The sequence below is a fragment of the Carlito syrichta genome, unplaced genomic scaffold (assembly GCF_000164805.1).
Source record: "Carlito syrichta isolate Samal-C Ts95f unplaced genomic scaffold, Tarsius_syrichta-2.0.1 Scaffold304700, whole genome shotgun sequence".
In the NCBI taxonomy this organism is placed as follows: Eukaryota; Metazoa; Chordata; class Mammalia; order Primates; family Tarsiidae; genus Carlito; species Carlito syrichta.
Genome location: NW_007248796.1, coordinates 263,981 through 275,449, shown reverse-complemented (window position 1 = coordinate 275,449; position 11,469 = coordinate 263,981). Strand labels below are relative to the sequence as shown.

Here is an 11,469-nt window from a genome sequence, read left to right as displayed (position 1 = left end):
GGCGATCCTTCCGCCTCAGCCTTCCGAGGAGCCGGAATTACAGGCATGCGCTACCACGCCCGGCTGATTTTTGATATATTGTAGAGATGAGGTCTTGCTGCCCAGGCGGGTCTCGAACCCGCGGGCTCAGGCAATCCACTCACCTCAGCCTCCCAAAGGCGCGGGATTATAGGCTGAGCCACCGAGTCCGGCTCTTTTCTTTTTATTCAGCTATTCTAATGAAGTTTTTCTTGTGATAACAAAGATTCCTAAATTATTTGATCAAGAATTGATCAAATTTTGAATCATAGAATCGATGCCCCAGTGAACTATATTAGTGAGCTGATTAGGATGGCTGAGAAAATCATGTGTTTAAAGATGAAAGTGTTTGTGTGTGTATCAAATTGACACATACTATATAAATGTAATTGAATTAGTGTATTGTGTATATGTATTTACACATGTATGTATAATTTTTCTCAAAAGCTAATGCAATATATAGTAAGATAATTCATTTTTGAGAAAATAACTTCCAACATTAGCTTATATTTTTTATTTTCTCAAATTTGCTAATTAGAATAGTAAGGTATGATCATAAATTATAAAGGACAAAGGTTTATATTATTTAAAAAGTTACTGATTTCCCTTCCATTGCTATACTTACGTATTTTTTTAAACATGTAACTTTGTACCTTTCTATACACTATTTCTGAGATAGTAATTGCTACCTTTGTCTCTAATATTAGTACAAAAATTATTTCAAATTTATGCTACCTTATTGTTTCATATTCCTCCCCATTATCACTGTCTACAATTTTCTTTCTTTTTTCCTCTGTCACTACTCTGATAATTGTATTGTTTGATTATTCCCCTTAACCCACCTTTCACAGTTTGATTCCTTGTTCTCAGATTAATTACCTTCTGCCTATTTGAAATGAACTCTTTTTACTTTTAGTACAATTTCTTCTCAAATGCATATTAAAAAGAAGCCCTCCAAATATACATGTAACAAGTTAAAAACACCAAAATTATATTTGAGGGAATATATACTAACAAGATATTTTATTTTAGTGATTTTGAAACTTTGTGTTATTAGTTGCTTCTCAAATCTCTAATATATTTTTCTGAACATGTAAACTATATGTTTATATTAATGAATTGATAAATGGAAGAATAGACAGAAAAAATATACATATCTCTGTGTGTGTGTGTGTGTATGTGTATACACATGTTTGAAGAGTTTTGTATAGCCTGTATTGTGTATGTGATTAGTATTTTCTCAGAAACAGTAGATTTTTACGTGTTTCGATCTACATGCTACTCTAAAAAGAAACTCTTTTGATAGGTCTTTTTTTTTTTTTTTTTTGAGTTGGAGTCTCACTCTGTTGCCCAGGCTAGAGTGCAATGACATGCTCAAGGCCACCGCACCTTCAACCTGCTGGGCTCAGGTGATCCTTCCACATCAGCCTTTCAAGTAGCTGGAACTACAGGCGTGTTTTGATTTATTGTAGAGACTAAGTCTTTCCATGTTACCCAGGCTGGTCTTGAACCCATGGGCTAAGGCAGTCCTCTCGCCTTCGCCTCTCAAAGTGCTGGGATTACAAGTTTGAACCCCCACCAAACTGGCCAAATCTACCTATTTTTTCGTGGTGATATTTTGAAATAAATTTCTGATGTGGGAAAATTAGTCTGTATTTTTAAGTGCTTTTAAGAGTTACCCATGATTGTTCTACCTAAGCAAAGTTTTCTCTGGTTATAGATTTCTAGCTTAATACAGAGTTAAATTCAGTTTTAGTAGAAGAATCACTCAACTGAAAATCTTCCTAAAGGCGTGAGCCACCGTGCTCAGTGATTGGTCATTCTTAAACAATACTAGGATTATGTTTCTATCCATGTAAGAGCAAGTCATAAGTATCATAATACTTTTCTTAAATTTTGTCCTGGATCACATAACAACACAAAAAAGCCTAGTCAGATTCATTTGGGGAGTAGTGCCTATTGTGTGTTCTCCCCATAAAGTCATGAGCACATTGTGTATTAAAAGACTCAGGCAACATAGACTTCTGTTTAATTTGTGTAAACCAACATTTCCATTTGGTCATAGAATAACTTTTTTCCAGTTCCTCTGTAAGCATTTCAAGGCCAACGTTTTATAGTATTAGTTTGGGAAATATTACTCTAGAAGAAAATTAGGAAAAGGGGAAGAATTCTAAGGTTTCCTTCTTTATGTATTTTACAAAAAACATCATAATAACATACAGAATAAATTATTTCACTTTATACAATAGAGAACACTCTGGTCCAGGGAAGCAACAATATAGATCATTAGTTATAGTTGCTTTTGTTTTATTTTTTAATAATAAGGAAAAAGATCACGATACTGGATATATTACATATGCTGTAGTGGGTAGATGTCCCCCAGTGAAAGCATGGGATGATTCAAGAGTTTTTAAGCTGGAGCCACAATTTTTTTTTTTTTTATTTGAGGTCTTACTCTGTTGCCCAGGCTGGATTGCAGTGGCACATTGACAACTCACTGCAGCCTCAACTCAGGCGATTCTCCCTCCTTATCCTCCCAAGTACCAGGGACTGCACACAAGCACACCACACCCAGCTAATTTTTTCTGTGATTTTTTTTTTTAAATAGAGATGAGTTCTTCCTATGTTGCCCAGGCTGGTCTTGAACTCCTCGGCTCAAGTAGTCCTCCCATCTCTGCCTCTCAAACTGCTGGGATTACATGTGTGAGCCACCACACCCAGCCACTACATCTTAAATTTCTTTTCCGTCCTTGCTTTCTTAATCTACACATACTTCCTCTTTTGAGTAGGGAAAAGAAAGATGATATGGTGCGGGGCTCTGGCCTATTATTTTTGCAATAACCTTTCTTTTTATCACATGTAATTTTCTGACCAACTTCAAGGTTGTTAAAATGTAATTCTTAGGAATGGTGCTTTGACACCATGAAGATCCATGTAGTGAACAGATGTATGTTTGGGTTTGTACTTCACTATTTGCTTATATTTTACGGGAGAAGCAATTACACTGACAGGTATCAGATTCAGAGAGTGAGAAGCCAAGTGATTTCCAGCGCATAAACAGGGCTTCCCATAGTAGGGACTGATTCCTGTGGTCTCTCAAGGGGTCTACATTTTCAAGGACTAGAGAAATCAAATCCCTGCTTGGAAAATATTTTTATTTTTTCTTCCCTTGCTGATGTCATTACTGTTGCTATGGAGAGGAAGTGAGTGCTGCATGACATTGCTGGAAAAATCAACACTGATGTGTTTCTGTACAGCAAAAAACCCACCTTATAGCCTTAAAAAAAATTAATGTAGGCTTGCTAAAAATTGTCAGAAAATGGAAATGTTCCTTTGTCCAGACTACTTACCTTGCTATGTAAAAGTCTTGTGAAACTGTACTTAAACAATTCCTTCTTAATAATAGTGAAGAGAATTAAATCCATAGTAACCCATGTGAACTGAGGAAGCAGAAAACAGGTTTTGTAAACAATTAAACAATATTTCTATTATTTGGAACTTTTTTCTTGGAAATGTTCATTTCACTATTTCAAAATCTGTTTTTAACATTGAGTCATTCAACTGAACAGCACTACTCCAGTCAGGTCTCAGCCCTTAAAAGAGATTAGTGTTGATTTCATTTTGAATCATTTCTCAGGCTTTCTTTTCTACCTTGCTGTAGAAGCCTAATTTCCAAGTCAGACATCAGGGATACACTTAGGATGCCTTAGTATGGACGCATGATTCTGGATTCATCTGACCATGAGGAAGGAGTCAGTTCAAAAGAATTTTGATGGTCCAAAAATTTTGATGTTTAGAAGAAAAGCTATTTTTTAAGATTTGCAAATAATGTATGATATTTCTATTGAAGTTCTGAAGTTTACCCTTATCAAGTAAATAAGACTTTTCATGAGAAAAGTGTGCCTAATCTGTGAGTTTTAGTAAATGAGAAGGAACTAAAGAATAAAGAGATTTAAGAGAGAAAAGAAAGTGCTGTTATTGCTCAGCTACTTCAGTGCCATATTTTATGATACTCAGGGAGTGACTGCAAACTGATACTCCACTGTTAAATGGAAATATGCCTTTGACAATGTGTTTTGATGTTGAAAACTGTGATGGGTTTTAATCAAAGCCATAAAATAAACACACCATATTTCTACCTTTGAATCCGTTGCTGGCAGATTTAATGGTTACATTTTTCTTGCATTAAGAATGTGTTTTATGGGCATGGCTGATTTGTTGTATTTTTTTTTTTTTTTTGGCTGCAGTGGCACATCTAGTGATGAAATGTGTAACTTATACATTATGTATTACATGGAAGCCAAGCATGCAGTTTCTTTCATGACCTGTACACAGAATGTAGCTCCAGATATGTTCAGAACCATACCACCAGAGGCTAATATTCCAATTCCTGTGAAGTCTGATATGGTTATGATGCATGGACATCACAAAGGTAATATCATTGTTTAATATGAAGTAATATATGATTTTGTATTTTATATTTTCTTATGTATCTCACTTAACTATGTGATTAATATTTAAAATCACTTCAGCCCATCTTTATTTCTGTCTGTCAGATAATACATGGGTACACATATTTTTATTTCCTCTTTTCTCTCTTTTATATTCTATTTCCCCTCCTTGACATGTCCTCACCCAAACATTTAGCGAGAAAAATCTCAGCCAGTGATGAAATAGATTGGTTTTGGGATCAGTCCCATAAATGTAGACTTTTCTTCACTTAATTCGTGTTTTCTCATTTTCCCATCACATTCCTCCCATAACCAGTAAAAACTTACACAACATATGAATTTATATATCATGTTCTAAAGAGCATTACCATTTGTCTGTGAAAATGGTTATCTTCTAGCCATATTTTAAATTATCTGTTTAATGCACCATATCAAGCAAAGAACAATTCTTGATTTGTGAGGCATTACTTGGCTTTTTTTTTTTTTAGTCTCATTCTCAGAATTGTTATTTAGCTTACTGTTCATCTGCAAAATGGTCATATTAGCTGCCTTTTTTTTTTAGTTTAAAATTCCAAAATCCACGCCCTGTTTTAGCCTCTTAAATATACTGAGATTTGATTGAATTTTGCAAGTTCAGTCTTAGCATGCTAGAGCAACTTCTTATTTCTTTCTAGTGGAGAAATTTGAGAAAAGTTACCATAGCAATCAGGCCATTTATTAAGATTCTAGTGTATTTATAGGATAGACTTTAAAATGTTCTTAAAATATTACTAAATTTAGTTAAAAAACAAATATGAATAGTTTTGTTGATGCATTTTTAACATTTTGTATTGTTTATATATTAAGGAAAGAGTAGTTGACTTAGTTATTAAATCAGAAGTGTAGTAATTAGTGGTTATGGTGGTGGGGGCCAGACGCTTGTGAGTTAGAGCATTTCTGTCATATAAATTCTTAATAATGTAATAAACACAAAACCCTGAATAGCATTTTTATGTTGATGCCATATTTCCAATAAACTATTTAAAGTATGTAATATATACTGCAAATTTATGCTCAGCTTCTTTGATCCTTTACAGAAACAGAGTACAAAGATAAAGTTCCTTTACTACAGCAACCAAAGCGGGAAGAAGAAGTGTTAGACCAGGGTTTGTATGCTTATTTTTATAACTAGACCTATAAAAGTATTTATTTATCAAATAAGCAACCAAAGTGTAAAGTTATTGAGATATTTTATGTCTCTCTGTATCAGCCACAAACTCTTTGTATTGCTGTTTTTATATAATGCATAATTCATGAGAAAATGTCAATTATTTCACTTTAACCTGGAAAGTACAATTCATTCATGTAATTTAGTTCTGTTAGCCTTTACTGTCTTCATCTTAATTCACTTAATATTGTAACTCTTATGAATAGTACAAATGAGTGCAAATATAATCATTGAAAACAATCATCGTGCTGCTTTTGAAATCTAATGATCTTTCCTGTTTAAATTCTTGTGTATGTTCATTAAGTATATTTGAGGTTCAAGAAAAAAGAAATTAAGAATTAAACCTGCGTCTTGCCTCTGTAAGTCATTCTTCTCTGCCTTCAGCAAGGTAGGAGGAATTATTGTCTTATACATGTGTAGATTTGTGTTACGTTGTCATCTGATGAGTTAAGGAAGCAACATTCTTCCTCAGTTCTATTTATGGGAAGTGGTAATGTTTGATGCTTGTGTGTCATATATTGTGTATGCTGGCACTACACAATTACTCTCTTGAATCTTGGTTTCTTGCCAGTTGTTTGGAAGATAGTGTTTTGTGTTAGGTGTTGGAGTATGTTATCTTATCAAACTGTTTTTGGCCTAAGATATGCTTAAAACATTAGTTTAATGTTAATACAATCACATTTCTATTGACAGCGTAAAGCATACAAAAAATAGATAAGATTTTTCTATTAGCAACATATAGAAATTTTCTATTGCTCAGACATCATAAACTGCTATTGGAATTCTTCCAAATGTGTTATCTTAGGTCTGAGTCAAAGATACCACTCTTGCACTAATAGTATTTGCAAAATAAAAGAACCCAGGCTTCCGAAAGGGGAAAATGCACTCTGGAAGAAGCACAGGGCAAACTGTAATCTGATGGTTTTTAAATTATATAGAGTATATTTCATAACGTCTTATTCTAACAAAGTGACCTTCAAAGAAAATACAGCTTAGTTCAAAGTTGTTTCTGCTTTTGTGTTAAGTCAGACCTAGGGAGATGATTGTGGTCTAAATGACCATTGAACAATTTAAAATAGCTAAATTTATCAATCCTATTTATATTTTTGAACGAAGTTAACGATAGCTGTCTGAATACAGTAGTAATCACAGTGTTTACTGTAATTTTATTGAAATGTGTTCAGATTTACAATGAATTATTTTGACATTTCACACACTGTTTGAAATGTATGTCTTTGAAATAATCTGAGTCATTTTAGAATGCATTTACAAATACCAGCATATATAATACACTATGGAATGAGATTACCACCATTTAATAGATGCATCTTGTAAAATGGCATGTTTCTATAGAAACTGATACTAGACTATGCTTTTCTTTTGGAGTTAGGTGGATTGATGAAGGAAAACATTGGCACTTCTGAAAGGTTAGAAACCTAGAGGTTTTGCTAGTGAAGCGATCTTACATGTTAGATCTGTTTGGTTCTTTCCAAATAGTAGGACTTAGGAGGTGTCATATACACCTACAAACCAAATCCTTTAAGAACGTTCATATTTTGCCATTCATTTACCCACTTGTGTTTTATGGGATATATATAATATTCAGAGACTTAAATATATCCAAACCCTTGATGATTTCAGAGAAGTTGTCTGTGGACACATATATTATTTTCCTGTCTGTTTTCTTCTACTTATGAATAAAAATGCTATAAAGTTATTTAACTTGGGAAGGGAAAAACATTCTGATATTATCCATTTTCATAATGTAGAAAATAGGGTATGGTATTTCTATATTGAAATTAGTAGGTCCATCAAAATGTCACCTCCTTGGATTAAGTAAAGACAGTACTTCACTGAAAGCCATTTCAATGGTCAGTATAGTCTGTTATCCTGCTGGTCTCTGGGGATCACTGACCTAGGACTTAAAGAGAAATACAGAAATATATTAAATGTACATTTGTATACACAGTTTATTTGATACATTGATGAGATCAGTGTGTCTCCTTAGACAATACAATTCGCAGAGTAAATCTACTCTTTACTGAAGGAGTATTCCATCCTTCTCAAAGATGTTTGTTTGCACAAAATGTCTGTTTTCATTCTTTGGGGTGTCACTTTGACCAAGTAGCTAATAAGGGAACTCTAATAATTGAATATGCCATGTATGTTAAAGTAAGCCCTCAAACTCTACTTTTTGCCTTATTTTGATGTTCTGGAAAAAACAATTTGTTTAGTATTTCTCTAGATTTTATCAATTCTTATAATATTTTTTAGCCCTAATATAAAAGTCCTGAATTACTTCAGTTGTGCTAGTCACAAGCTAAGAGATACCATCTATGTTGGTGCCAAAGAAGATGTCGAACCCACATAGGATACAGAATAGTTGTGGGCCAGGAAGAAAAAGACATAAAACATCAGTGGACATGTCCTCAAAGGCAAGCCCTCTACCCATCAGTGGGTTCTGCACATGATATGGATAATTCTACCAGGATAATAGAATCTCTCTCTCTCTCTCTCTCTCTCTCTCTCTCTCTCTCTCTCTCTCTCTCTCTCTCTCTCTCTTTTCCCCCCCACCTCCATATATATACTTACTTTCTTGCTCTCCACCTCTCTCTCTGTCTCCATATATATATTAAGATAGGAAGTAAATATATATATATATTTTTACTTCCTATATTAATACACTGAAAAGCAGGTAGGAAGATACAGGTTAAGATATGTAATGTTATGTTAGAAAAAAGAACAGGCTTTACCAAGATAGAAAAAAAAAAGGAAGAGAAAAGAGAGAAATAATCCTATTCTATAGACTAATTTTTAAGAAAAGATAGCTATGCCACAAATGGACAGGAAATAGGAATTATCTCCAACATGGAGAAAAAATTTCAGAGAAATCTAGTGATCTTTTTCATCACAAGTTTATTTGTAGTACTGTATTTCTCCAGAAGAAATTAAATATTTGATTTTCTCTGAAATCCTTATCACTAAAATTGCTAGCTATTAGTGTTTTTGCCAGAACATTAATCTTGACTGGAAATGAACTAACGTTTGAAATCCATGTGGTATTGCTCCAGCCTGTGCTTACTCCCAAACACACTAACCCTTTCACAGCATCTTTGTCTACATCTGCTCTCTGTAGAGTAAGTCTGATGTAAGGCAAGTGGGTTTGACTCTATCTCAAAAGATGTAATTACAGAGACACCACAAAAGCATCATTATATGACCGTTTTACCTATCATGTTTTCCTGGATCATGCAACAATGGGAAAGATTTTAATGAGACTTTAATTAAGTCTGTAGGGATTTCTTTAAAAATAATGCTTATTTTGACTGATTTTTTAAAATAATATTCATTATAGAAGATATGGAAATGATATAAAGCATGAAGAAACAACTAAAAACTATCCATAGTCCACATAAATATGAGTCATCTATATATTTGTGTGTGAAAATTATATTATACATACATTTATATTTTAGATACATGCATATACATAATGCACATTATTTTAATGAAAGTTAGTTCATCATATATACATGGTTTTGTATCTTCTTTTTAAAAATATTATGCTTGATATTTCCTTCAATAGTAAACATTATTGGTAAGAATGATTTTTAATAGCTGCATAATATGTGTATATCCCTGCCCATCTCAATTTGAAAATAGCCTATTTGCATATAACTGAGCTTACCTGTGAACGAGTTGATTATGTGTGCCTACATGCAGGAAAACACTGATGGATATTCAAAAACAACTAAAATGTCACCATCCTTTAAAAACACTGTAAGTGAAGAATTACCTATATGTGTAATAAGAGCAATAAACTAAACAATAATCCCAATTAGACAACAATTCTAAATGGAGAAGATGACTCCTAGGAGACTCTACAGAATGAGGAGGTTCACACTGAGGTCTTCCAAAACAGGCACACGCGTGCTCACACACACGCACACACACACACAGATATTCCTCACTTATATATTATGATTGACCCTTTTAGGAGATGAACATGTATTTCAAGAGTTCTCTTTATTTCTTATGCATTAAGAATTCTTATATATGCTCGCTACACCAAAGGTACAGCCTGAGCTTTTATAAACATTGCTTAAGCAAGGAATATGTGCTGAATCTAAGAAGCTTACTAGATGTTAGCAAGCATCTATACAACTGCACTTAGGAGTTCTACAAATTAGTGTTTCTCTTTTCTAAAATTCAAAGTATAGATGTAGTGTTGAAATTTATTTCCGTTGCATTGGGAAGATCCAACAGAATTGAAAGTCAAAATTCACAATACCAGTATGCCCTTGTTATCGTACATTATGGTACAGACAACGTTTCTTTTGCTAGAAAGGGCCTTTAACATGTTTTATTCAATTTGCTCCAAACTCTTCTCATTGTAGTCTTTGTGCCCTCATATAATCAATCTTTCTACTCAAAGGTCAGCTTGAGCTATTCTATTCCCAAGGCAGGGAGAATATGACAAAAATACAATTTGTAGAGGGAAAACACTCCCTGACCCCAGATAGTTAAAGGTCTTCAGACACCTTCTGTGAAACAGAATAATTTCACAGTGGTTTTATGCTAACAAAAATGAATTACCATAGGCATGTTTTACCAAATAAGCAGAATCAAGCGAACAAGGTTGCAAGTTAAAAACACAATAGTCTACTGTGAAAAGCTTGCTAAAGTAACAGTTGGTAAACACTCTATGGGAGAAATGAATAAAGGCTGAGCATAGTAGCTAAAGTTTTTGTTTCTTTGCCTTGTTCAAAATAGGACATTCTTTGATCCTTTAATAAGGTACAAGTGATTTTAGTAGCATCTTCTTCGTTAATTCCAAGCACTCTCAATGCCATTTGCTGTTTTAAAGAAGATACAGTTTTTGTTTGCATTCCCATTCACCAAAAATTTATCACATTGTTATGATTTATGAGCAGCTCACAAGTGTTTATTTATTGAACTCATCTATCAAACACAATTCTAAATACCCCCCAAGGTTCTGGGAAGCTGACTGAATGCTGTTTTGAATTGGCTTCCTAATAACAGAATAGGCAGATGTGGATGATATTTATCACATGGTTAGGCTTTCTGATATGGATCTATGTGCATGGTAGTTACAAAAGACATCATCTTTTATCTTCTCCTTTTTAATATTTGTCTCATTTTCTTAAAAAGGAAAAAAAAGCCAATTTCTGATTGCTTTTCAAACAGATGAGCCCTGTAAGGGGAAGACATCATAAGGTTAACTTCATTTGTGATCCTTGAGCTGGTCTTTATGATCATGTGTTTTATTTCTCTAAGGCTAAAGAGCAAATGTTGTGAGTTAGTAATAAGTAAACAATCAATAAACCAAATTGAATTTAACCAGAAGGGAAAGTTATTTATGACTGAGTCATAAAACAAAATATTAAAATCTAAAAAGGGATGCTTTTATTTTTCTGTTCCTCGTAACTCTCTCATTAATCAGTTGTGTTGCATTGTTTTAGTCTTCTTAACTTGGTTACTTGGCATATTTTATCAGTGGTTCAATTACTGATGAGCATCCTATTTCCTCTCCATGTACCACAGAAATCACAGAGCAGTAAGCAGTAACAAGAGCTATTTGTTTTAGGTAATGAAGTACTAGTGATTTGTGTGAGAAATGAGAATTTATATTCTGGGAAGTTATGAAGAGGTTCTTGATCATTTTTTAAAAATCAAAGTGCCTCCCGCAATTAAGATTTTACGTTGTCTAAATGTTAGATGTGTGTGTGTGTGTGTGTGTGTGTGTGTGTGTGTGTGTGTGTGTGTGTGTGT

The 11,469-nt window shown here is 33.6% G+C and overlaps 1 protein-coding gene across 10 annotated transcripts in view; it reads left to right on the top strand.

The window, feature by feature from the left end:
- Positions 1-11,469, top strand: part of PAM (peptidylglycine alpha-amidating monooxygenase) — a 167,500-nt gene that overhangs the window by 94,886 nt on the left and 61,145 nt on the right. For all 10 annotated transcript variants that reach the window (XM_021713729.1, XM_008060684.2, XM_021713728.1 and 7 more), the window contains 2 exons: positions 4,266-4,450; positions 5,546-5,614. In XM_021713729.1, the coding sequence (XP_021569404.1) occupies positions 4,266-4,450; positions 5,546-5,614 (254 nt within the window). The remainder of the gene's footprint in view (positions 1-4,265; positions 4,451-5,545; positions 5,615-11,469) is intronic.